Here is a 27,107-nt window from a genome sequence, read left to right as displayed (position 1 = left end):
CCCGTAGGGCGCCGTGCGCCCATTGACTTCTATGGAGGACGTATATCGGCCGTATATACGTCGGCCGTATATATACGTCCTCCATACATTAGTGTGAATGTAGCCTTAGTGACATGCAATGGTAAGGTATTGTCATATGGCAGCCGGTCAGTATTTGTAGTTACAAAGCCTTAAAGGGGGACTCCTTAAATGAGTGTGTACACCTGGGATCCTGCCTCCATCCTCTCCCTCTGGCGGTGTTCAGACATTTGCGCAGCCGCTGCTGTAGATGTGACATTAATTTTATTCTTGCTGACTGTGCCGTGTTTTTGTTTCCCGTTCTATCAGTCCCTGAAATTCCCAGCATAATCCTTGGCGAGGAGGAGGAGGGCTCTTCAGCGCGCCTCTTGTTATCTGTGTTTGCACAGACTCCGTAGCCGTATTGCTTTATCGGGATTCTCCTACTGGAAATAATAACTGACGGCTGACAATGAGAATACGTGAAGCGTTTGCTACGTTTTTTTTATTTTCTTGCAGCTTTGATGCGTGTGAAATGAAAAAATATCTACATGACAAACCAGGGACATTACTCATAGATCCAGGCACCGAGACTGTGGTCATCTTCTTGTATTTGTTATCCATGGCCGCCTTCCTTCTAAAATCAACTTTTATAATTATGCTAATGAGCTTAAACAGCTCCAGCCGGTGTTCAGAGTCCCTCTGTGCTGCAGATTCACAGGCTGTTACACTGTGCAAGTGCATTCCCCTCCTTCTTTGTGCTGAAACGCTCTGCTGCTGTGAGATTACACTAGGCACCAGCACAGTGTAACAGCCTATGAAAACCAGAGCACGTAAGGGCTCTGGTAATACCCCCTATAGCACTTCAAGCTCATTAACACAATTATAAAATTTTGATTTTAGAAGGCAGGAGGCCATGGATAACAAATATAAGAAGATTACTGCAGTCCCGGTGCCTGGATCTATGAGTAATGTCCCTGGTTTATCAGGATGAGTTTTGGTGGTAGATTTCTTTGAAGCAGTTTTGCAATTGTACTATGTAAAAAAAAAAAAGCTTCTGCCGTTTTGTGTATACATCTTCCATCTAAGACCTTTGCGTTACCCTGGTTACAGACTACAAAACCTTTGTGTAGTCTGACACCTGTAATGTCACGGTCTTTTTTCCATCAGTCACTTTTTGACCAAGAAGAATCGGGGGGGGGGGGGGGAGGGGGGTGGTCGAAGGTTGTGAGCATTTCAGGCTACTAAGTATGTTGTCTGTAACCATGGAGATGCATAGGTATAAATCTGGATGATGGAGATTGCCAAAAGTTTTGACATGCCATTTGGCATCTACACATCCAAAGTTGCTTCTGTGTATACTGGGCAAATCTCGCCATGTACCCACCCAAGCCTGCATTGGTTTTAATCAGATGAACCTTTATTTCTTCGAAATGATTATACATTAGCAATTATAGGGGGCGGGGGGTGGACTCCATAAATCGGATGTATGTAGTGGAATTCTTGGGATCCCTGTATACATCAGATGCATTTTTGGATCTTGACACAGTAGCCAAACACGTCTGAGCTGTTCATGCTGGACTTTCACATTGAAATATGCACCCCAAATAGTTTAGGACTTGGTGTAGGATCTAGAATCCCCATTAGTGTGTGGGTGGGGGGGGGGGTATAATATATATTTAGCAAGTGCTGACAGACCGCAAAAATGACACTCCCCTCATCTGCTTGTGGCTCTGTTCTGAATGTGTGGGAAACTAGACCTAAAATATTCGGCATACTACTATTATTCCAATCCTAAACTGAGCCCATTGCTCTGCCATAATGCCGGATCCTAAGTTGCTTACATTAAGCTTAAATACTTATATTACTATTGTTATTATTTCCTGTGTCTCTTTTTTTAGGATTTCTTGGATTAGTAACGTTTATAGTGAAAATAACGCCCCAGTAATGGAGCAGGAGGCGCATAACACTAGATCCTATGATGTATTATATATTTTAGGCTTTTGCTCAGTGCTGTCCTTGTACGTCTGTTATCTCAGCTATGATATGACATTTTTAAAAGGAAGATGGCTATAAGGTTGTAAGTTTAAGATTGATGTAACAAATTTGATTCTTATCCCTTTTTTTTTTTTTTTTTTTTTTTAGATCAGAGACAATGATCCTATTGGTGGGTGTCCAACTGCGGTCACCCTGTTGGGGGTCTGCTCTCACGAATTAATGAAGTGGCAGGTCAACTATTTGTCCTGCTTCTCCATTCATTACCATGGTAGTGTAATAAATTGCTGAGCTCAGCACTTGGGTATCTCCTGCACTGACATTCAGTGCTTAGAGAAACTTGAGCACTGTGCTTGGCACTTCCATAGTATTGAATGGAGTGGCAGGACACATTTTCAACCTGCCGCTCCATCAGCCAGTGAGAACAGGACCCCCAACGGGGTGACAGCAGGTGAATGGTAATCAATTGGATCGTTGTCTCCTATCATGGGGATAAGAATCTGAAGTGGAGTGGTACAACCCTATTGATATTGATAATGGTGACCCTGGTTCCCATGAGCAGTGAGCGGAAAACAATCTGTATACATGTCCCTTTAAAATATGATTATTGGAGGATTACCTTCTGTCACCAACCCCAGTCATGGACCAATTGGACTGTTTAAGGGGGAGTTAGGCTGCGAGAAGATGATGGCGCCCCCATCTACGTGGTGTCTAAAGTTTGGCTCTGTGGGTGACTTAGTGACCCACATCCTTTTAAAACAAAAAAAGTGAATGCATTTAAAGGACATCTACCACCAGGATGAAGTACTGTATGCAAATGAGCCGGAGGGGCTCCAGGTTCCATTAAAGGAAACCTACCATTTAGAATGGCAGGGGTAGGCTGTAAGTACCGAGCACCAGCGCAGGGTGAGCTCAGGGTGAGCTAGTGCCGGTACTTACTTTCGTTAGTGTTATAAACCGCGGTATTGCGGTTTTAACACTTTTTAAACTTTAGAGCAGGAGAGGCTTCGGCGCTGCGGGCGACCGTGCGCGCGCAGCATCTCCGCTGTTTCCTATGTAGGCGCGCGCATGATCGTGCGCACGCAGCGCCGAAGCTTGTTCTGGTCTAGAGTTTAAAAAGTGTTAAAACCGCGACACCGCGGTTTATAACACTAACGAAAGTAAGTACCGGCACCAGCTCACCCTGAGCTCACCCTGCGCTGGTGCTCGGTACTTACAGCTTACCCCTACCATTCTAAATGGTAGGTTTCCTTTAACACCTATGCAGCCTAGAGCCCCTCAGGGTCATTTGCATCAGTCCTTAAAACCAAGACCATAGAGAGAAAGTAATAAGCTGCCGATTATCAATATAATCTTTTGGCATCTTTAGGTTCATGAACCAACTTTCCCTTTTTGCACGGTAAACTTTTATAACTTGTAATCCAAACTTTGGGCACGCTCCTGTTCTCCGGTGTGACACGCTGCAATGGCCCGGAGTCACGGCCACAGCTTTGCAATCACGTTCACTTTCCAGGAATTACACAATCCCATCCAACCTGTAACTCCAGTCCTAAATCTCTTTATCGGCTTTACTCCTCGGCACCCGGCGGAGAGGCAGCTGTGAAAGGACAAGTGTGGCGCACCCGTGCCCTAGTAATCCCAGGACTGCGAGGTGGTCATCTCCTGATTGATGGGACATTGATGACACATAGTCCATCACAGCCATTTAGTATAACTGACTCCCTCTCCGTCGTGTGCACAGCTGAGGAGTCGGCACAATGAGCCATGAAGATATTGATTTGCTAATAAATTGTAGCCTGTGTTACCGCAGCGGATTGTAAAACTACACTCAACTCTCCCTGAAGCATATTATCCTATAGAGGTGGCAAACCTATGGCACACGGGGCATAGGTGGCACTCAGAACCCTTTCTGTGGGCACCCAGGCCTTTACCCCAGCATAGAATTTGCTAGACGTGACTCAAGGCTTCCTCCTGGGGTCCAAGACAGCCATGGACATGCTATACGCAGTACTATTTTAGGGTACATTCGCACAGTGGTATGCCCGCCGGGTGCTGGAGAGAAGTTGGTGACTCCTACATGGAAAACAGCAGAGCATGGCTGCAGACATGGGCAAAGAGAGCATGCTCTATCGTTTCCCTGTGTACGGCGCGGGTAGGTGCCACACACGTGTGCACCGTACCACCGCTGGGCCGCCATTGCAGTCTATGGGGACATATAGATCCCCTCAGACGGCAGTCTGAATGAGGCCTTAAAGCGACACCTCCTTGGCTGCCAGGACCACACGAGAAGGTGTGGATAGAGATGGATTATCATGGAGCTCCTGCTCTGGGTCCCCTGATTCTTCCTCTTCAGGGGACCCTGGAAGGAAGCTATAATCCAAATCTCTCAATCTTCTTTCTATTGTATTGGTGTCCTCAGGACGCCAATACGATTGAAACTTTGATTTTGTTTGTAGGTTGTGCACTCTGTATCACTGTCCTATAGAATTTCTATTTTGCTAATATGTTTATGTTGTTTTTTTTTTAGTATACGAGTTCTCCATGCAGTGTTTTGACAATTTTTAATTGTCTGATCTTAATGCCTTCCTGCAGTTGGTGCTGCCTGAGGCCAGAGGCTCAACTCGCCTCTTGTTTAGTTACACCCGTGCTGTCTGATCACTTATTTGGGTGGAGGGGGTTTTCTTCAATGTGGTGAGAATTTGGAGGGGCAGTGATCAGGCTGTTGGGTTTGAACATGTCCGATCCGGAGGCGAGTTTATGTATCCTATAATCTGGATAAGGAAGGGGTTTTCTGATATCCTACAGATACATGATAACCCTACACAGCCAAATAATACGTGTAAGGGGTCACTAGTTGTAAAACGATCCTAACTCGTAGTCTACTTCGAATATCGACACAGTAATAATACGATCCCGATCCGACCCCCGTTGCCCGTCTCCGGTTTCCTATCTTCCTGCATTGTTCACCACGATGGGTGTAAAACCTAGATATCCCGCTATATCTAAGTGCAGGGCAGCCCCGGTCTCTGGAGGGGATCACCTTACAGGCGCCTGCGCTCCCAAAACACAGAATTTTTAATGTTTTGGGATCGTCGTGTTGTACAACATTTGGAGCTTTGCCTAAACTGACATCAATCGCAACGCTAGCAGAAAGCAAACACCATCGGCTAAGCCGCCACTTAGGGAGGCCCCCCCCCTCCAGTTATTTGCCTAAACTTGCAGTGAAGGAACTCAGTGACTGAATGTATTACATACACAATTGTATCTCTCATGAGGACGGCAGCCGGGTACCAGGGGGGTGTAATGTCTTACTCCAGCATCCAGGTAATGGGAATGACGTCTTAGGACGGCGCTGGGAGTCTCCTCCGGCTACTCGAGATGGAAACTGATCCAAGGCAAGTGTGTCCGGTGTGTGGAGGAGTGAGGGGAACTGGATTTTTTGTTGTGAATATTCCTATAAACTAAGGGAATAATGAGAAATTGGAAGGGGTTGTACCAAGTTTGGATGTTATCCCCTGTCCAAAGAATCTGCTCAATGGAGGGTCCGACTGATGATCACGAGAATAGACCCGTAAGAACTTATTACAAATGGCAGGACGAGCATACAAGCTTCCACTCCATTCAATACTAAGGGAGCGTCCGGAGCACAGCACAGCGCTCGGGTCTCTCCTCACCTCTCATAGGTTACTGGGAGTGTCAGAGATATCCATGCGCTGTGCTCACAGTACAATGGGCTGATTTAGATGCATGAACAACCTGTCGCTCCATCAGGGACCCCCCCGTACTCGGGATTGCTGGTGGTCCATTCTCATGATTTTGAAGGGACGGGGAGGGTCTTGGCAGTCAGATCCCCACTGATCAAATTGTTCTTCTCTCTTATGTAGGGGATAACGCGCAATTATTAATGAGATAATTAAAGGGATATTCCAGACCAGAATATTGATAACTGGTGCCTGGTGAGCTGACATCAGTGGGGGAGGGAGGAGCTGTACAGGAGCACCACTTTCCTAGAAGAAGGGGCCATGAGAAGCGGATGAGCGGAACTAGGTTGGACCCACAACTATCAAACGTTTAGAATTTATCCTGCGGATATGTCTTTAACCCCCTGAGATGGGAAACCCCTCTTTAAAATCTCTTGTGAGGCGGAGGGCTAGAAATGTTCCAGGTGTGAGATACGTCTTAGGAAATGTTCTGTCTGGGGGTGATAGTGATGCATCAGTCAAGATCAGATTTGGCTCCAGTCCCGGTGGAGGAGCCAGTGGTGCCCGTCTTGTGATGGTGAATCACTTACTGATAGAGGCACAGCCTGGTTAAAGGGGATGTGTCCCTGTCACAGATGGGGTTTAAAGGGCTTCCTAAGAATCCTCTCAATCTAGTAATACTATGGAGTGACCCTTGAACAATACAGGAACATATCATTACGGCCACAGACGGATGAAGCAATGAAGAGGTGACCATCTATCTATGGGTATGCAAATCTGCCTGCAAGTGCTACAGGGGCGGACCCCCTGCTTTGTACAGGTGCTGTAGTTGGGATGTGACATTGCAGCAAGTTGCCATTGACCCAAAACGCACACAATATGGCGCTATTTTTTTTTTTTCAGATGCTTGACAAACCCTATGACCTTTTGGGGTCCAGTGACATTGAGCAGCGATTATTCCCCCCCTCCCCCCACCAGTTGTTTGTAAGCGACCCACAGGGAATACTTTGCTCTTGTCGCCCGTCCCGGACATAAAGTAATATTTGACACAGAGTTGAGATCGTGCCCAGAAAAGCGGGTGAATATAACCCAATGTGGGGTCGTCTGAGGACAAAGTTTGATTCTGTTGTGAAGTTTGTGTCACCCGAGGACAGAGGTCCTGCATTCCCGGGGGCCTCTGTGCGGTCGCTAGCGCTTGCTTTTTCTATCGTAAAATGTGATTACATAGAAATCTCCATCTTGCTCATCCTGATCAGCCTGATTCAGCGGAGAGGCAAAGGCTGGAAAGTAATGGGTAGAGGTGAAACGCTACATAATAGTATGGAAAGTCCCTTTAATAAGGTTGGACCAGCTAATTGTTGTATATTCACCGTATGGATCAGGGTCCGACTGGCGGGACCCCCATGATCTGGAGAATGGGACTCCCATCCTCCAGATTGTTGGGGGACTGTTCTCTTTATTGGGATGGGACTCTCACTATTCAGCTTGGGTGCAACCCCTTTAAGCTGGGGGGTGGTTACATGCATTGCAGACACAAATCTATAGTATAATTCTCCCTCTATGCAGGAGATCTGGCACAGTGTGTCAGGAAAACCGGGCTCTGATAAATCTGTACCGAGGTTGAATATCCGTAGGCGAGACTGGCGGCTAACGTGACCGACCAAGGTCACCCGAGGTCCCAGAAGAGAGAGAATTTTGCAGCGTTCGCTTCCTTTATGGATTTTCTGGGTGTAGACACATTTAATGATCTGTGTTGCTGTTTGTTTTGGTCGTCTCGATGTAATTGACCCATTAGAGCCTCACGTTATTCATGGCTGAATTAGTCTTAATAGGCGTCCAGGGAATAAGGGCACCCGGGCATGTGGGTAGGTATGGAGGAGCGGGGGTAATTATGTCTCGTAATTTTGTATCCGCCAGACATATTCTGCAACAAATATGCGTTTAAAAATCAGCAAAAACGGATACATTTTTGGCCACGCGTTTCTCTTCCGCGTATGCATAATATCGGTTGCATACTTTTTTTTACTCTTAAAAACCTATACGTTTTTTTTAAGAATATTTTTTTTCTATTAAAGGATTGTAACATCCCTATATAGGCATAAAAGCGGATGTAACGCGCTGTAACGCTTTGTGCATACTCGGTCCATAAACCAAGGTATACGTTTTGCATACGTTTTTCCAAAAAGGACCTTAAATATGCAGCAGCCCTACGTGTCCATCAGCCGAATGCAGGAAACTAGGACCCGACCTATTGGACCAGCATAGAAAGATGTTACTTTCTGCAGATCGTTATATTTAGTGTTGTCAGCAAAATCTACCATCCTGAAAATGAAGCAATGACATTTCTTCATAAATCCAGGCACCATGACTTCCTTCTAAAAATCTATTTGTATGTTTATGCTAATGAGCCAAAAGGGTTCTACCAGAGCCCATCTGTGCTGTAACTTCTCATGCTGTTACACTGTCTCCTGATTCTGCCACATTCTGCACAGTGTAACGGCCTGTGAAGCTGCAGAATGAATAATAATATTCCTTTATATAGAGCACACAGATTACGCAGCGCTGCACAGAGCTTGTCAAATCAGTCCTTGTCTCCATGGGGCTCACAATCTAATTAACCTACCGGTATGTTTTGGAGTGTGGGAGGAAACCGGAGGAAACCCACGCAAACACGGGGAGAACATACAAGCTCTATGCAGATGTTGACCTGGATGGGACTTGAACCCAGGACCCCAATGCTGCAAGGCTGTAGTGCTAACCACTGAGCCACCGTGCTGCCCAGTAAGAGGCCCGCCCCCTTTTTGTTCATTATCATAATTATAAAAGTTGATATTAGAATGCAGGAGGCCATAGATAACAAATATAAGAAGATTACCACACTCCCGGTGCCTGGATCTATGAGTAATGTCCCTGGTTTATCAGGATGGATCTTTTGGATGGTAAATTTCCTTTAAATCTACTACATTTATGTCCCTTTCTTCTTGCCGTAGAAAGTAACTTTCTGGGTTCTGCCTTCAGATCTATAAAGTCTAATTAGGTCTTGGAGAGGTCTGGCCGATACTTTACTGTTACTTTTTATTCTGTTACATTCTCTGTATAGGAAAAAAATCTACTATTTTTTTTTTTTTTTTTAACTTTTCAACAATTGTAGCAAAGTTCCCTGAGCCGGCAGCTGTCCTCAGAGCGCAGTCTGTCTGGGGTACAGTGTAACGGCCGCAGGCTCCATACAGAGTGGCCCTTGTCTTCCTCCCCTCGGGATGGCTGTACCAGCGTGTATCATACCCCTCTCTCCTGGCTCTGTCTGTCGGGGGAAGGGTTTTATGGAGCTTTTTTTTCCCCTTATCAGTATTTTATGGCTTCCACTTGTTGTCTGAGCACCCGATTTGTTTGTCCTAATCGATAGATAGTAGTTTACTCTGATAAGATTCCCCGGGCTTATCTCATGTTAGCTGTCTCTAGTAGCTGCGCTTATCCATGGATTGCTTCCTAGCCCAGATTCCAGAGGGTGAAGGGGAAGGGTTAAAGGCCAGCGCTGAGTTGTGTCGGGGCATCTACAACGGGTGATTTTTGGAGGACCTGACCCAACCGTGTGAGAGGTCATGGACCTTCTGTACCTCCAGCGGTCACGTTGTGTAAGTGTTAGACCGCTCGCTGCAGCCGCTGCTGGATTAGACGGGACTGGTTTTGGCAGAGAGGGATTTAGAGGGGTTGTCCAGTCTTTTGACATTGACTAGGTCATAAATATTGGGCAGGAGGATGGAGGGGAGGGGGGGATTGCAGCTACTCATACTGGAATTTCACATAGGTATGTTTACAGACGGCATGCGTAGCCGTATACAGGGCAGTGTCAAAGCTGCTTCTTGGCTCTCGATTTAAAGCTGATTTAATCCACCATCAACATTGTGCATCGATTAAACCAGGGACATTACTCATAGATCCAGGCACCGGGACTGTGGTAATCTTCTTATATTTGTTATCCACGGCCTCCTTCCTTCCAAAATTAATTTTAAAATAATGCAAATAAGCCCGAAGGACTCTGGGGGGTGTTGCATAAGCCCCTCCATGCTGTCGCTTCACAGGCTGTTACACTGTGCACGAGCATTTTACTTCTCCCACTGTGTGCTGAAACTTCCCCCTGCTGCTGTAAGATGACAGCAGGTGAGGGGAGACAGTGTGACAGCCGGTGAAGCTACAGCATGTAATGGGCTCTAGTACCACCACTAGAGCCCTTCTGGCTCATTAGCATACTTCTAAAAGTTGATTTTAGAAGGAAGGGGGCCATGGATAAGAAATATAAGAAGATACCACAGTCACAGTGCCTGGATCTATGGGTAAGTGCCCCTGGGTTATCATGATGGATTTTCATGGTGGATTTCCTTTAAGAATAATACGTCATGTATCGGACCACAGATAATAGATATATATCGCAGGGGTCTCCCGCTATCCCCCCCTCGTCCCTGTGACTGATATAAGCACCTGGTGTAACGCAGGAGAATAACAAAGCAGAAAGATTTCTATATTTGCTTAGTTTGATCGGAAAATATGAAGCGTTCTCCACCCTTTTGGTTCACGACCAAGTGTATTTTGGACGACCCTGCGGCCGCCGCTCCCCATCAAAGGAGAACGTGATCCTGCACAGGCGTTGGGAGGGGGGGGGATTGGCGGTGACTCACGAGACGTGTAGTCCAGCAGATATCCCCAATGAGTCCAGTTTCGGGGTCCTCTCCAGTGCTTTTCGCTAAGGCAGGGGATTGGGTCGCTGGGTTGTGGCTGCTGGAGAAACCTTCTTCCAAATATTAAAAGGGTTTTCCCATTATAGAGAATGTCATGTTATTATTTTTCTGATCTCAATATTCTATAGCATGACAGCAAGCAGAGATCTAGAAAACTGTGAGCAATCAATAAAGTATATTGGAAGAATTTATCATTTTTTAGCATAAAAACCATAACACTAGTTTGCTGGAATGGGATTAACCCCTTAAACCCATATTACATGGGAATAAGGAATGAAGATGGGAATGGGGGCTGTGCTGCCCCGTCCCCCCCATTACTCATGTTCCGCTCCTGTTAGTAAGTGTAACGTGTTGTGTACGGATAGGAAGTAGTGGTATTATGGGTGGGGGTGACCCGCGCCGCACCACTTCCTCTTGTATCTTTATATGAAGCCAATACCAGATTTCATGCTTCCCCCTTGATACAATGAAAGCTTAAAAAGTCTCATTTACAGGGGCCGGGGAAGCGGAACTATCCAGAACTTGGAGGGAACACTAGATTTTGTTGACAAAATTTATAACACGCCCCCGTCCCCCATTGTTTTAGAGCAATGTGGATATCCATCTGAATTAACAGACTTAAAGGGGCTGCCCCAAGTTTTAGTTGGCCCCTATCCATGGGAATAAGAAGCTGATTTGGTGACTGTTAGGAGCGCCAGACATCTGGAGAAAGGGGGATTCCATTCCCACTGATGGGTGGGACGGCAGGTTGAACACTCATCCTATTGACCCATTCACTGTTTATGGGTCGAAGCTACCCTAGCGCGGTGCTTACTCCCATAGCATTCAATGGAGCAGCAGGAGTCCTGCTCACCCTGACGCTCCACCCATCGGTGAAAGCAGGACCATGTGGTTAGGGGATAGCTCGGATCCCCTCTGGATAGGGTGGGGATAGCTCGGATCCCCTCTGGATAGGGTGGGGATAGCTCGGATCCCCTCTGGATAGGGTGGGGATAGCTCGGATCCCCTCTGGATAGGGTGGGGATAGCTCGGATCCCCTCTGGATAGGGTGGGGATAGCTCGGATCCCCTCTGGATAGGGTGGGGATAGCTCGGATCCCCTCTGGATAGGGTGGGGATAGCTCGCATCCCCTCTGGATAGGGTGGGGATAGCTCGCATCCCCTCTGGATAGGGTGGGGATAGCTCGCATCCCCTCTGGATAGGGTGGGGATAGCGCGCATCCCCTATTAGAGAAATACATGCTCAGCCGCTCACCCTTTAGCCATGACTCTGCACAGTGATCCTTGGCCAATAGAAACGCCTATTTGCCCTGCTTGTCAGGAAAGGAGCAGAGGCTCTGAAGCAGTACAGGTCATTAGATTGAGCAGCGTGTAGCTAATCTCGGCAGTACAGATAAGCAGCGGCGCTAAGGTGGAACAGGAAGCAGAGAATATATATTTTTATGCAAATTGCTTTTCAGCAGCTGATATTTACCTTCCTGGACTATAGAAATGACTCTATCTGCCCCTTCTAATGCATTACGCCGTGTGTGTGTGATTGTGGCTGGACTCGCTCTTGTACTTCGGTAATTTGATCAGCCAGTAATGTGTTTGCACTGCCGGGAAGTCCATCTGGTGAGCTGGATGCGGGCCTGGTAGGGTTATGACATGTCAGTGGATTATATATGGCTTCTTGTCAGTATCTGTCTTGCTCTACTACTACTAATGATCGTCTTCTTCTGTTCCTATCTGCAGGACTTGAGGTTCACCATGATATCCATCCCAGAATTCTACAGAGGGAAGAATGTCCTCATCACCGGGGCCACCGGCTTCATGGGAAAGGTTCTCCTGGAGAAGTTGCTCAGATCCTGCCCGGGCATCAAGGCAGTTTATGTTCTGGTGCGACCCAAAGCGGAACAGAAGCCTCAGGAGCGGGTGGCTGAAATGATGAGCTGCAAGGTAGGTAGCGCAACCTCATCAACCTCTGACCCTGATATGTCTGTGCGTTGCCTTAATCAATGGAGTTTCGGTCATTGGATGCAGCGATAACAAGATGCAAGGATGTTACTGATCTCACGTCTGATCTGTCATGTTTGTATTCAGAATCTCACTGATCCCAGGGGTCCTAATCTCACTAATTGATGGACCACCAGGTCGCATGCGCCATTCAAAACTATGTTGCCGAGCACAGATCTGGGTATCTCCTACTCGCTGTCTTGAAGGCTGGCGATATCTGAATGCTGCGCTATGCAATTTCGGACCCTTGTATACTTTTGAGTAGAGCGGGAGGTCGCATGCTCAACATTCCTCGTCCTTATTAATTATAATGGGACCCTCTTGCTAATGAGCCAGAAGGGCTCTAGGGTTGTTAACAGAGCCCTTCCATGCTGCAGCTTCACAGGCAGCCCCGTAGCACGTCGGGGCACTGGCAACACTCCCCAGAGCTGCTGTTGCTCATTTGCATAATTAAAGTAAATTAAAGTAAAATTAATAGACGCGTATACAGGCAGTTTTACTTCCTCAAAAAGCCCTGTGTGTATAAATCTGCACAGGGCACTTCTGCTACTGTCGGCTGGGCTCAGTGCTATCCGATCACAACTACAGCCTCGTGGCCTAATGTAAGGTCATGTGCCACAGCAGTGCTCCGGTCACATGACCCTACAAGAGCGGGGGAGCCCTGCCTGCACCCATGGTACTGTGGGAACATGCACACTAAACCCTCGATCCTGTACTGTGACTGGGGGCTGATAAATTAAAGAGTTATGCCCCCCCCCCCCCAAAAAAAAAAAATGAAATAAAAATTCAGCTGGGGCCGGCGTCAGCTGTAGTGCACTCTGCAGGTTGAAATTCTATTTAGAAAATGTCTTTATTTAATGCACGATTTATAATTACTAAAAGTGTCTAAATTGGCACCGAAAACGGAGGGCGTAAGGATTTCTTGTATAAATAGACGTCTATTCACACTACAGACGTCCAGGAGTTGTATATTTGTATTACTGAAAATTTCATACTCTTCCTAGGCTAAAAATACTCCTCAAAAATGTATTTTTGTGTATTGTTTCTTTTTAGGAAAAAATGTGACCTCTGACCTCGGTCCCATATAAGATGATTTGGATGTGGTCTCTACACTTCATTCTCCTGATGGCAGGATGGATGCGTCCCTTTGGCGCGGGGGTGATGGGGATTTGGTGTTTTTCCTGTGTGGTAACCTCTCCTCACCTTTCCATAATTACACGTCCTATTATGTGGTGATTACACGGCTGGTTAGGGCAGCGATGTCTCCCGTGAGATCCTCTCCCCTCCGGTGGCGATGTTTGTCTGTCATGGTAACGAGCTCGGGGGACAGGAAAGACGCAGCGCTGAGGCCTTTGTACGCCATTCGCTCTTTGTCTCCGTCATAAAGAATCTTAATATATAAGTAATAGGGGGATTGACCCGGAATTGATATTGTGAGTTTTATCCTCTTCTGGTGTCCTATAAATATTCAGGATGTATTAAAGAAACAGGAGTACAACATTTTTTTTACTTTATATAGTCCAATGGTTTAATCTCTTAACTTAAAGGGGGTTGTCTGGTCCCAAAAAAGTCATCCATAGCATAGCGAGTGACTTTCGGATTGGAGTGGGCCCGTTGTACCCCCAAATGAATAGAGAAGATGGTTGCACATGGGGCTTGCTGCTTTATTAATAGTGCAGTATTCTACTACTCCTCCATTCAGTACATTACACTGTAATGGGAGGCAGTGTGTGCGCTCGACCTAACACTCCATTCATGTGTTACTGTACAATGGATCCCAGTTCACTTGGTTTATGGGAGTCCCAGTACTGAGACCACCATGAATGAACTAGATGTCCGCTCTTCTGTTGTTAAGGGATAACTTTTAGGTCAAAGGATAAAAGTGTAGTAAGGATATAATATTACTTGTATATCACCATAAGATTAAAAGGGTGGTCCCACCAGTCACTCTCAGTTCAGCACGGTGGCTCAGTGGTTAGCATTGGCCTTGCAGCGCTGGGGACCTGAGTTCAAGTCCCAGGGTCAACATCTGCAAAGAGTTTGTATGTTCTCTCCGTGTTTTTGTGTGGGTTTCCTCCGGGTTCTCCGGTTTCCTCCCACACTCTAAAACGTACTGGAAGGTTGATTAGATTGTGAGCCCCATTGGGGACAGGGACTGATGTGACAAGCTCTGTGCAGCGCTGCGGAATCTGTGTGCGCTATATAAATAAAGGAATTATTATTATTGTTATCCCCAATCCGAGTGACAGCGGGATCCCTGTAGTGATCGGAGGGGCTTCCAGCTGTTAGACTCTGACAGATCCTGTATAAGGGGTGATACATTCACTTTAAGGCTGAACACCCTAGATGTGGATATTTTTTGCTCCCCACAGTGAGGACAGTGGTATCCTGCATATAGACGGGGTCCGTGTGCCCTCCGTGTATTTGGATGCCTCTCCCCGTACAAACGGTTTGGCTATATATGTCCCTTTTCCTATTCAGTCTGAATAACCCAGACGCCAATAATCTACTAAGCTTCCGGATCACGCCAGGAAACTGCAGCCTTGTGTATCTTATCTCCGTGGTGTGTGACATTGTGCGCTGGGGCCGCCACCACCAGCGTCACCGGCGGGTCCTTGGCAGGCGCTCGGATCTGATTCACGTCTCCCTGACGCTGGGGGCAGCCGGGGTTATGCTGCTTATTATATAGTGAAAATTTGATCTGTATCCCCTGACACGCTCTCCCTACGGAGGAACGATCGCGGCCGCTCTTTTGCGTTTGTCTTCCCTGGATATTGTGATGTTTTCAGTTGTTTTATAAATGAAAGCGGTCTCAGCAATACATTGGCGCGTCGTCTCCTGGTCACATCACAGGCGTGTAGGGAGTATCGCAACCATAATGTTGTGGCCCTATTCTGTATTTCGATCTTTGAATAAATTGACAAGTGGGTGTAACCAGTTAGGGGTGCGTCCTTTCCCAGTCTTGCATTGCCCAATCAGGGCCTGGCGGTGTAGGGGCCCGTCCTTTGGAGAAACATTTTAGACCTAGTTGCGAATTTGTTTCTAAGGGGACTGATAGAGGAACGTAGAATTCAAAAATTAAAGCGGTTGTATCAGCTGATTGTTATCCTCTACGGGATAGGGGGGTTACAGTGGTCTGACTGCTGGGTCCATGAGAATGGACCTTTGCGGTTCTTGAGAACGGGGTTAAGTGAATGAAAGCTGCAGGTTGAGCATTTGTCCTCTTCCTTAAGGAGTGCAGGAAATTGCTGAGCACAGCGTTCAGTTCTCTCTATAGTTTTGAATGCACTTTTGCCCTCTAATTCATCAATGATTGAGACCCCTGTTCACTGTGTTGTTGGGGGTCCGTTCTCCTGATGCTTGGGGATACCGTCAGTCGGACCCTCGCCAATCTGCTTATCCACAGAATAACGTGCAAACTCTGTACAACCCTTTTATGACCTTTCTGCGGCAGGGGTTAGCCAACGTTGAAGGTTCCCCTTTTCTCCTACAAAGGTCAGGAGGCCGCTCCCATCTAGGACTGGGACCGGGTAGTGACCCAGCACGGAGTTATTTTTGGCAATCTCCTCTGTTCATCTCCATCTTCTTTACAATTTATATGGTCTTTGCAACAAAGCTGAGAAATGTGAAATTGCGCCCAAATTCTTTACACACGTACCCCCCCCCCCTCCTGACCTTCAGAAATCCGTGTAGAGGCGCAGCCTTTTATGTTATTACTCTTATTGCTAGGACCTGTCAGTAATGGCTTCTCTTCTTCCCTCCAGCTGTTTGACAGGTTGCGAGAGGAGCAGCCGCAGTGTGCGCAGAAGCTGGTGGCGGTGAGCAGTGAGCTGACGCAGCCTGAGCTGGACCTCCGCAAGGAAGACCAGGACATGTTAATAGACACCATTGATATAGTGTTCCACTGCGCCGCCACGGTGCGCTTCAACGAGTCGCTTCGGTGAGTTTATAGCCGTGTAGCTACTTAAACGGAAAATAAATAATTTTAAGAGGGAAAAACCTATTAACACGAACAGGGAGGGGAACCGCAGGCTGGAAGCGTTTCTGATTCAGCGGGTTGTGTTTTGGTATTGCAAATCGGGCCCCATTCACCGCAGTACCAGACTTGTCCTGTGAACAGAAAGGGGTGCTGTTTCTAGGGAATTATCTATGGCAGCCAATGTCCTTCTGCTTGGGTGTTCCCCTTCATACAAAGAGAACTAAAACAGAGGGGCAACTGGAGCCCATCACCTAGTTTTGTAGCGTATAAGTTGCCCATTTTCTTAATTGGGAAGTCTAAGCTGCACATTTTTTAATTAATTTATTTATTTTTTAAGACTGATCACCAGTGTTTGAACCCGATGTTTGGGGTTCAGCCACAATGAAATATTTGCAGCCAATCCAACAAATTGACACCCCTAGTAAGTAGCTGCGGCCATGAGTGGCCACCCGAACGGTGGGTCTGATCACCTCTATTGATCAGCTCTTGACTGCCTCCACTACACAGTAGATTAAGGCCGAAGCGTCCGTCTCCATCTGCTGTGTAGCGGCTAATCTAAGGTATTCAAGGCCCAGCTCCCATATGCTTTAAAAGGAACCTACCACCACAAGTCTACCTATAAAGGTAGATCGGGTGGTAGGTGGATCAATAGGATGTGAGGATAGCCGTTTGAAGGGCCAGTCCTCACGTCCCCGCACTTTTTTGGTAACTTTTAATAGGCACATATGTAAATTTTCTTATGCGGCTACTGGGGCGTGGAGTAGCCGCAACTGAGGTTATACAGGGCGGCTCCTCCACGCCCCGGTAGCCTCTTTTCTCCTCCTACTCACCATCTTCGTCCGATGATCCTGCCGTCTGCGTATGCGCGGTCACTGCTCCGAAGCTGCACAGGGCGGGCCTGCTGTTCTGCACAGGAGCGACGGCAGGATCGTCGAATGAAGTTTGTGAGTAGGAGGAGAAAAGAGGCTACTGCGGCGCCCCAGTAGCCGCATAAGAAAATTTACATATGTGCCAAAAGTTACCAAAAAAGTGCGGGGACGTGAGGACTGGCCCTTCAAACGGCTATCCTCACGTCCTATCGATCCACCTACCACCCGATTTTACCTTTTTATAGGTAGATTTGTGGTGGTAGGTTCCCTTTAATAGGAGCTCAGCCTAGCGGACCTGGGAACGGCCACTACACAATGGCTGCTCTCTGGAACCGCTAAAAAATGTGGTTTAGTATCTTGACCCCCTACAGGTTGGATCTGAATGGTTGGCCTGTTCATGTGCCACGATGCTAACCCTGAGCCCAACTATTTCCCTCTTGCCAAGATGAGACACAATTTTCTGTATTAAATGGAACCTGTCTCCAGATTTTACCCCATTAAAATACCAGCGCCATCAGGGAGAGGGATACCTTGTCTAGAATTTCTTTCTAGAATTCTCCTTTTTATGTGAAATCCCACCTGTTTACATATTAAAAAATCTCCTATAAAGTCATATTTTGCCTCAGATGCGTCAAGTTTAGAGGCTGCAGGAGGAGAGTCTATTCAGACGCCCCTATCTTCAGCTCTATAGCACCTAGATATGTGCTGCTGATGTGGTCTGAAAGATGAGCTTTCGATCTTTAGTAAGACATCAGGTTTGTGGTTCTGTAATTTACAGGACCAGAGTTATAGAGGGTCAAATACCTAGTTAGAATGTGAGCTGCAGATAAAGATCCACTTCCTGTCTATTTAATGCTCTGTCTCTTGATCTGTAGATCAGAAACGCATCAGATTCCTTCTCTTTGATATGACACCAGCAGCTTGATTCTAGGCGCTATAGAACTGATGGTAGGGGCATTTGAAGTGACAATCCTCTCTGCAACCTTATTGCAGGCAAATCTGACTCTTCTCTGCTCAATGTCAGATGGCATCGGGGTATTTTTTTTAAAAATTGGTGGATGGGTGTGATTTCACATGCGAGGGAATAGAAAAGACATTTTCTACCCGAATTTAGTGGGCTGCTAGTTTAATGGAGTAAAATCTGGTGACTGGTTCCCTTTAAGACGGCCTAGCAGAAAACACATGCTGTGTAAGCTTCATGCAGATATTGGCCAGCGTCTCCACATACAGCCATACGCGTCACGGATATCTCCATCCATCTGTCGGTCTCCTCTCCGCCTGCCAGCGTTCCTGTCCTCTGCCCGGGTGGAGGAAGCCGGTGGCACCACAGTCATCCCTTACCCACTGCTGCAGCTTCTGTATGCGGCACATGATCCCCACCTTCCGGTGTGAGTTTCGTGTATAGTTTCGCACAATGGTCCCGCCATTTGTCCTGCATACACATAAAACCCAGATGAACCCGATTTAACGGGCAAAAGGGGAAGCAGAGTTTTTAGCGGCGTAACATTTAGCAGAGATTAGATCAGCGCTTGGCAGCAGCTGCTTACAGGCAGGTCACGCAGCCCGCGCCATGACATTGCTGCTGCTCTGATCCCCAGGAATGGGGAAAAATATAAATAGGCCGATCATAGACTAACACAGGAGACCAGGGGAGGGGGCAGATGCTGGTGGCAGAGGCTCGCCTGATAATATGTTGGCTGGCAATGAGTTCCCTTTGTGATCTGATGCTTCATATATGACATAAGATTTGACTCTTACACCTCTTCAGTTATTGGGGAGGGTCTTTAATTGCTATATTGTTGTCTTGGCCCCTTTTAACGATCTTACGGGTCACTATAAATTTTAAAGGGGTTGTCCACCTGCAGTGCATAATATTTGTGTAACTTAAGCTCTACAATTTTCCTGTGTGTGTCAATTTCTCACTAGAATCCTAGATCTCTGCTTGCTGTCCTTCTATTGCAAGCTTCATTGTTACTTCATGTGTAGACATGCCAGTCCCTGGTCACGTGATGTCACACAGGTGCACGGCTAGTTATGTCCCTGGTCATGTGATGTCACACAGGTGCATGGCTCGTTCTGTCCCTGGTCATGTGATGGTGCACACAGGTGCACGGCTCGTTCTGTCCCTGGTCATGTGATGGCACACAGGTGCACTGCTCGTTATATCCCTGGTCATGTGATGTCACACAGGTGCATGGCTTGTTATATCCATGGTCATGTGATGTCACACAGGTGCACAGCTCGTTATATCCCTGGTCATGTGATGTCACACAGGTGCACGGCTCGTTATATCCCTGGTCATGTGATGTCACACAGGTGCACGGCTCGTTCTGTCCCTGGTCATGTGATGTCACACAGGTGCACGGCTCATTATATCCCTGGTCATGTGATGTCACACAGGTGCACAGCTCGTTATATCCCTCGTCATGTGATGTCACACAGGTGCATGGCTCGTTATATCACATGACCAGGGATATAACAGGCAGGCCTCTAGCCCAGAACCACCCATCGGACCACTGGATAACTTAATTGACATAGTTTCTTTCAATATGCTAATTACACTTATTGTTGCACAGGTGGCCGATTTCATGGAGATCTAAAATTTATGTCAACTTTGTTATAACATCATAGAACTTTTTGTTTGGCTTATTGTGCACCAAAATGTTTAACTTTACTGGTGCAAATTTACGCCCCTTTCCTGCTAAGCGCCACCTAATAAAATGTAAAATGTGCCGCGCCATATTCACCAGACAAGACGTGTCTGAACTGACATGAATTTTTTTTTTTTTGTTTACAATTTTAGTGACGCCATGCAGCTTAACGTTATCGCGACGCGGCAGATGGTACATTTGGCCCAGAGAATGAAGAAACTGGAGGTTTTCATTCACGTATCCACCGCCTACGCCAACTGCAACCGGAAGCATATTGAGGAAGTCGTGTATCCCCCTCCGGTGGACCCGAGGAAGCTCATAGAGTCCTTAGAGTAAGCGATTATTATGTGAATCAGTGTAGCAGTTCAGTACGTAACGCAGCAGTGTGAGGACACGCCTCTAGCCTGGAATATAAATCTATATTTCACAGTCCTGCTGCTACTTATAATGCACAAAGGTTTGGTTACACATCTCTCCAGGGCCTGTATCTAAGGCCCCTTACACATGTGCTGACTGTATTGTTGGGTTTCAATGTTGAACAACCAGAACTAAACTCCGCTCAGATTGGTTCTAGTTGTCAGTGCTCGGGCCGGAGGTTCCAGCCACCGCTCGCACATGTGTAAGGGCCTAAAACTCTGCATGATCGACACGGATGACAAATTCCTTTAAGGGTGCAGTCACGCATACTGCAAGCTCTGCATTTGCAAATGCAGCGCTAGCCTACGGCGGGCGAGACTCGGCCCAATCGCATATTCTATGGAAACGCTAGCAATCGGTAGCCTGAACTCAGTGTCTTGTATTAAAGAGGACCTGTTACCCATAATTCCGGCACTAGGAGCCGGAGCTGCTCACATAAGTAAGCAGCTCCTAGTGCTTGAACAAACGCCGCAGTGTTAGGATAGCGTTACCGGAAACCTCTGGTAACGCAATCAAACACTGCGGCGGAGTACAATGTAATCGTCAGAATGCTCAAAAAGCTGTCCGGTGTATTCATTAGGGGGCGGGGTTAGGGGTGGTGGCTGTTGCATGACGAGCGGCAGTCACCGGCGGCCTATGGAGTGAGCAGGGCAGTCTGGGAAAGAGGCAGCGCCTCGGACCGCCCCCTCATGAACACATCGGACCACTTTGTGAACGGTCCGACAATTACACTGTACCCCGCCGCAGTGTTCCGGTAACGCTATCACTCTAACACTGCGGCGTTTGTTCAAGCACTAGGTCCTAGGAGCTGCTTACTTTAGTAAGCGGCTCCTAATGCTGTGATTATGGGTGACAGGTCCTCTTTAAAACAACCGGTTCTGGTTACCGTTTGCTTTCATTTGCATAGAAACGCATATGCAATGGGGCCGAGGTCCGGCCCTGTACGCTAGAGGTACGTGTGACGGCACTGTAAGAGGATCGATGTTAATACCTTGTGTAATGCACCAGTGTTGGTGCGGTTCACTTTAAATTGGCGTTGCCCTGCTGCTACAATACCAGTCTAGCTGGAAAAATCTGCCCCCTCGTATCATTTTCACCGAGGGCTTTTTATGACGGGAACAAAGGTGACTCTTCAAGGTAATTGCACGCTGAGAATTACTTGGCTCCTTCTCTCAGTGCCAGAGGGGAATGAATTTGGAGACTGCTGATGGGTGAGAAGCTAACGGGCAGGGCCAAGCCCTTCTATAATTACTGCTCCGCTCGCCCCGCATAGCTGTAGGCAAGTATATAAATAAGTGTGTGACAGCGGGCAGAGCGCGCAGCGCCGGAGATCACGCACTGCACCATCCAGTGCCAAATGCACATCCCAAATACAGGCCCCATCACTGGGATTTGTTTTATTCCTTTGTAATCCCTCCTGGCACAGAGGTCGCCCACTGTCTGGCAGAACCAGCTGCTACATTCCCTTTTATTCTTGGCTCAGCTGGGGTCCCTGGGGTCTGACCATCCCTCATTAGACATTGATGGCCTATACTAATGATCGCTGGTCAGTTTTATACTCCGTGTGTCCTCATCAGATTAAAGGGTATCTACCACCAGGGTGAAGGACTGTATGCAAATGAGCCTGAGGGGCTCTAGGTTCCATAGTGATTAATGGAGCCTGGAGCCCCTCAGACTCATTTGCATACAGCTTTTCATCCTGGTGGTAGATGCCCTTTAAATTATCTCCATTCTATACAGTCCCAATTCTGATTTCGGGGACCTTGTTGGCATTTGGAAGCTTCTTTCATATTTCCTAGGACATGATTAATGGGGAATGGGACTCGAAGAAGACTGCTCCGTTCTCATAGTGGCTGAACGGAGTCCCTGCAGCTTGGTTCCTGTTCTGATGAATTGCAGCTGACCTGTAGTAACCTGGTCTGACCAGTGTACTGTTTTATGGGGCTGTCTGCGTCCTGGTCCCTTCTCTGGTTTTTTTTCAGCTGCTGAAAGTTATTGATCAGTGGGGGTGCTGGGTGTCAGACCCCCCACCCCCCTTCAGTCTAAAATTTACAGAAGCAGATATTGAATTAAAAAAGTCGAATACAGCTCACCCCTGGGGTCCGATCACTCTTTTAATGTAACCTTAAATAACATTGATGATTGAAATCTAAAATTTAGTTACTTTTTAGCAGGAATAACAGAGGAACCGCATAAAACAAGACAAATATTCTTCAGATGTCTTCAGTTATGAGGATTAGGAGTCATTACATAAAGCCTGGGTCACTCTGCAGTCACTGTACTTGTCCTTGGGGCCATTGTATTCTGCGGCTTTGAGGCTAGAACTAGTATTTCGGCATTTTTTCGCTTGGAGGACCCCGGCCGTCACTCTGGGCCCAGCCCTTCATTGACCTTTATTCTGCATGTAGAAGGTGACGCTACATAATGGCGTCTGATGTCTCAGGGTGTGTGTTCTCCATGGTGTTTGCTTAGCGAGATCTAAACATGAGGGTTGTCTTGTGGCTTCCGGTTGTTTATAGACATAGTAACAGGGTTGTAACTAGTAACAGGTTATATATAAGTTATAGACTGAACTGGACGGCATAGTTATCCCCCAGGAGATATCCCCCAGGAGATAACAGGATCCTGATTTTCCTGATCGCTAGGGGTCCCAGACCCTCACATATCAGATTGTCATTTCCTGTGGCAGACCAAGAAAGTTTCCTGCCCCTCCACTTTAATTCTATAAGAGTGTTGGAAATGGCAGAGCACAGCGCTGGGTTATTTCACTCCCATTTTAGTCTTGGGTTGCAGGAGGTTCCCTCTGTGCTCAGCAACTTCCAAAACTCAACATGGAATGTAGATGTGGGACACGTGCTCACCCTGCCTCCATCATCTAGAGATAACGGGACCCCCATTCTCTTGATCACTGGGGGTCCCACTTGTCAGACCCTCACACATTAGTGTGGTGTCCCCTATACTGTGGATAGGAGATGACAAACTTGGGACAAGCAACGGTTCCCAAACCGCATATAGGTGAGGTCCAATTTTTGTTCCAGACCAAAGCCGGTGAGGAGGGGACCACCAAGTCCTTGACGCAGACTAGAGATAAAGGGGCCGAGTCCTCATTTCTTGACCTACAGGATAAGTCTATTCACTTGTTACATTGTTGCTTTGGGGTTTTGCAATATTCTCCTGCTTTAATTGGGTTAATAAGTCTTGGGGGATTGACATTCTTGTGGAACTGGATGGATCCAGGCTCAGATTTTTTTTTTTTTTATATTCTGCTTTGTATAAAGAGAATGAAGTTCATGTAGAGGTAAGTAGGTGTGTACACGCCAGTCTGCATCAGACCCAACTAGGCCGACTATATGAGGTCAGTCTGCGTGGGGGCCATGAATCGGACCTTGACTGATCTGACATAAGTCCAGGGGGACCCCCTTTAACCGATGATCCTATTGGATCTGCAGGAATCGTACGTTTTTGGGTTTTTGTATATACTCGAGTATAAGCCCATCCAAGTATAAGCCGAGGCCCCTAATTTTACCACAAAAACCTGGGAAAACCTATTGACTCGAGTATAAGCCGAGGGTGGGAAATACATTGGTCACAGCCTCCCCAGTATACAGCCTGCTGGACAATGCCCCATAGTATATAGCGAGCACCTGACAGCCTATATCCCCCAGTGTATAGCCAACCCTCTGCCCCAGTATATAGCCAGCAGCGGGAGAAGCCGGAAAGGTGAGTTTTGATATAGATTTCTTTTACTCGAGTATAAGCAGAGTGTGGTTTTTCAGCACATTTTTTTTTTGTGTGTGCTGAAAAACTAGGCTTATACTCGAGTATATATGGTAAATGGTGGGTGTTGCAGGCTGTGTCAGTGTAACTATCCGCAGTCTTCTGGTTTTATGATTGATGGGTATCTCCGATAATGGAGCCGCTCCCACCAGACGCTTATCTCACGATCCGTTAACCTTTAAATTGCTGGAATATCTATTTAAAGGGGATGTGCCTCAAGACTCCAGTCCCCTTTGCTGTGCAGGTCATGTATAAGTCACTGTGATCTATTCAAGTTATTTGTTGGTTCCCTCCGTTTTGCGATCTCTGAAGGTTCCAGGTTTTTGGACCCCTATTAATCAAGAACTCCCCTCCTGACCTGTCTGTGTTGGATTTGTCTAACCCTGAGTATTTCTTACTTTGCAGGTGGATGGACGACGGCCTGGTGAACGACATCACCCCGAAACTCATAGGAGACCGGCCGAACACGTACACCTACACGAAAGCCCTGGCAGAATACGTGGTGCAGCAGGAAGGCAGTAAACTGAACATCGCCATCGTCAGGCCGTCCATCGTCGGCGCCAGCTGGAAGGAGCCCTTTCCTGTAAGTGAGACAATCCCGGGATTAACCCTCGCGCCTCCTAAGACTGAGTGCGTGTACGAAGGGCGAATGGTTAGTCTCGTGAATCATTGACTTTCTGTACGTTTTTCTCTACCCTCAAGGCCACTTCAGGTTGTTTTTTTTGTTTTTTTTTTCTTGGTTTTTTTGTAATCCATCTAAAAATGTTTGTGCAGCTTTATATGGGCGACCATAAAGTGAGATTCCTGTGTGGACACTAGGCACACGCGGTGTATTTTAGTGTCTTATAGCTGCGCTATTTCTGTTGTCTTCATATATGAAACCATCTGATATGGGGGGGGGATTTGAAGACTTTTTGCTCTTCTCTCCAGACACTATGGATCCTATAGATGTGAATGTTGGGGGTCCATATGATCCTTGGTAATAATGCAGGGTTCTAGGTGGATTTCATGGCCGGGTTGTATATATTGTTTCATGTTATCTGATTTAATGGGGTTGTCTGGAGCTCCAAAAAGGGCGCCGCTCCTTGTGCTTCACTCACTGAGACTTTTTGGGGTAGTACCTGTAGTCCATTAGAGATGATTGGAGCGCTGGCCGGGGACTTGCAGTCCCGATGGAGCGTTTGGACCACTAGTGATCAGAATCCTCTCCTGTAAATAGTCGATAAGTGTTAATAAGTTTACGCTTTTTAGGAACTGATGCCAAAAAGTCTTAAACAATGAGAACCAGATGACGGATTATGTAACCAGACTCGACAAAAAGTAATTGTTTGTTTGTGCCTGAGAATCGGATTCTGGCCTAAGGGCACGGCGCGTGTCTTCTGTATACAGAGGAGGTGTTGCTCAAATTGAGGCTTTTTCAAAAATTTTAAAGGGATTTTCCAGGTTAATGATCACGATGGGATTGGTTGGGTTGTGACCCCCCCCACCGATCAGCTGATGTCGGAAGTCTTGGAGACCTACAATGTGACTTTATTCCTGGAGCAGAACCGTAACTGCATGGGATGGTCCATTATTTGGAGCGCAGATCCTAGAGACATTTTTTTTCATTTGTTCTTTGGTTCTAGTAACACATTTGTGTCAAGCAATGGAGAACACAAAACTTACGTCTTATTTCTTCTCCATAGGGCTGGATCGACAATTTCAATGGTCCCAGTGGCCTTTTCATAGCTGTAAGTAGATCATCCTTTAATTTGCACCCCCGGCCTATACACATCTACCTTTTATGAGAACGAAGTATTGAGCATGTCTAATTCCCTCCTGCCTGATCTGGACCACCTGCTGTTGTTCGGGGCAGACTACATTCACGTCCAGCGTATATTATCAGACAGAGGCGTCCTTTTTGCCTCCATCCGCACAGTATACGTATAAAACACAGGCCAGATGTTGCAAGCTGCTTCTTTCTGTCCTGCTCAGCGGGGGTCATAATAGCCTAAGGGGGACGGATTCAACTGTATTGCATCCACCCCCGGGCTCTGCTGAGCATATGCTCTGGGAGATTCCCAGTGATGTCACTGTCCATATAAGGGCAGTGACATCACTGGGGGAAACGTCCCGAACATCACCAGCAGTCAATCACTCGCCGATGCCGGTTGTTCACTCTTTGATGAGGAGGGTATGGAACCGGACAATGTATCTCTCTGTATAGGTATACAGTGGGATACGTCCCTGCCTTCTGTTGTATGGATTTGTTGGGTATATGCCCAACGTGTCCTTGCAACAGAGAACTAAATGGGGTAGGAGCCTCTCCACGGGTGGGTAGGAGCCTCTCCACGGGTGGGTAGGAGCCTCTCCACGGGTGGGTAGGAGCCTCTCCACGGGTGGGTAGGAGCCTCTCCACGGGTGGGTAGGAGCCTCTCCACGGGTGGGTAGGAGCCTCTCCACGGGTGGGTAGGAGCCTCTCCACGGGTGGGTAGGAGCCTCTCCACGGGTGGGTAGGAGCCTCTCCACGGGTGGGTAGGAGCCTCTCCACGGGTGGGTAGGAGCCTCTCCACGGGTGGGTAGGAGCCTCTCCACGGGTGGGTAGGAGCCTCTCCACGGGTGGGTAGGAGCCTCTCCACGGGTGGGTAGGAGCCTCTCCACGGGTGGGTAGGAGCCTACAATTGGGACATCCCAAATACAAATCTATAGATGAACCTAACATCACTTGTGCACCCTTATATATCATTGCTTACGTTAGACACCAGGCACAGGTAATAGGTGCTGCTAGAAGCTCTCATCATGAGAATGGGGGTCATTCTCTTGATCAGGGCTGGTCCCAGCAGTCAGTCCTCCACAGATCAGACATTTTTTTTTTTTTTTTTCTCCCCATATCCTGTGGATGGAGAATACATCACGGCACATCCCCTTTAAGTCAGCTTGTCTTTTACAGTGACTGATCCTTCCCCGGGGACAATTAGCATGATGATTCTGTCTGTAGTAAATCATGTACATTAC

The 27,107-nt window shown here is 47.2% G+C and overlaps 1 protein-coding gene across 6 annotated transcripts in view; it reads left to right on the top strand.

Moving 5' to 3' along the window:
- FAR1 (fatty acyl-CoA reductase 1) overlaps positions 1 to 27,107 on the top strand; it is a 47,413-nt gene that overhangs the window by 3,866 nt on the left and 16,440 nt on the right. For all 6 annotated transcript variants that reach the window (XM_072118652.1, XM_072118654.1, XM_072118650.1 and 3 more), the window contains exons 2-6: positions 12,160 to 12,363; positions 16,185 to 16,360; positions 20,072 to 20,251; positions 24,519 to 24,696; positions 25,799 to 25,843. In XM_072118652.1, coding sequence (XP_071974753.1) covers positions 12,160 to 12,363; positions 16,185 to 16,360; positions 20,072 to 20,251; positions 24,519 to 24,696; positions 25,799 to 25,843 — 783 coding nt within the window. The remainder of the gene's footprint in view (positions 1 to 12,159; positions 12,364 to 16,184; positions 16,361 to 20,071; positions 20,252 to 24,518; positions 24,697 to 25,798; positions 25,844 to 27,107) is intronic.

The sequence above is a fragment of the Engystomops pustulosus genome, chromosome 7, assembly GCF_040894005.1.
Source record: "Engystomops pustulosus chromosome 7, aEngPut4.maternal, whole genome shotgun sequence".
NCBI lineage: Eukaryota > Metazoa > Chordata > Amphibia > Anura > Leptodactylidae > Engystomops > Engystomops pustulosus.
This window is presented reverse-complemented; position numbering and strand designations above follow the sequence as displayed.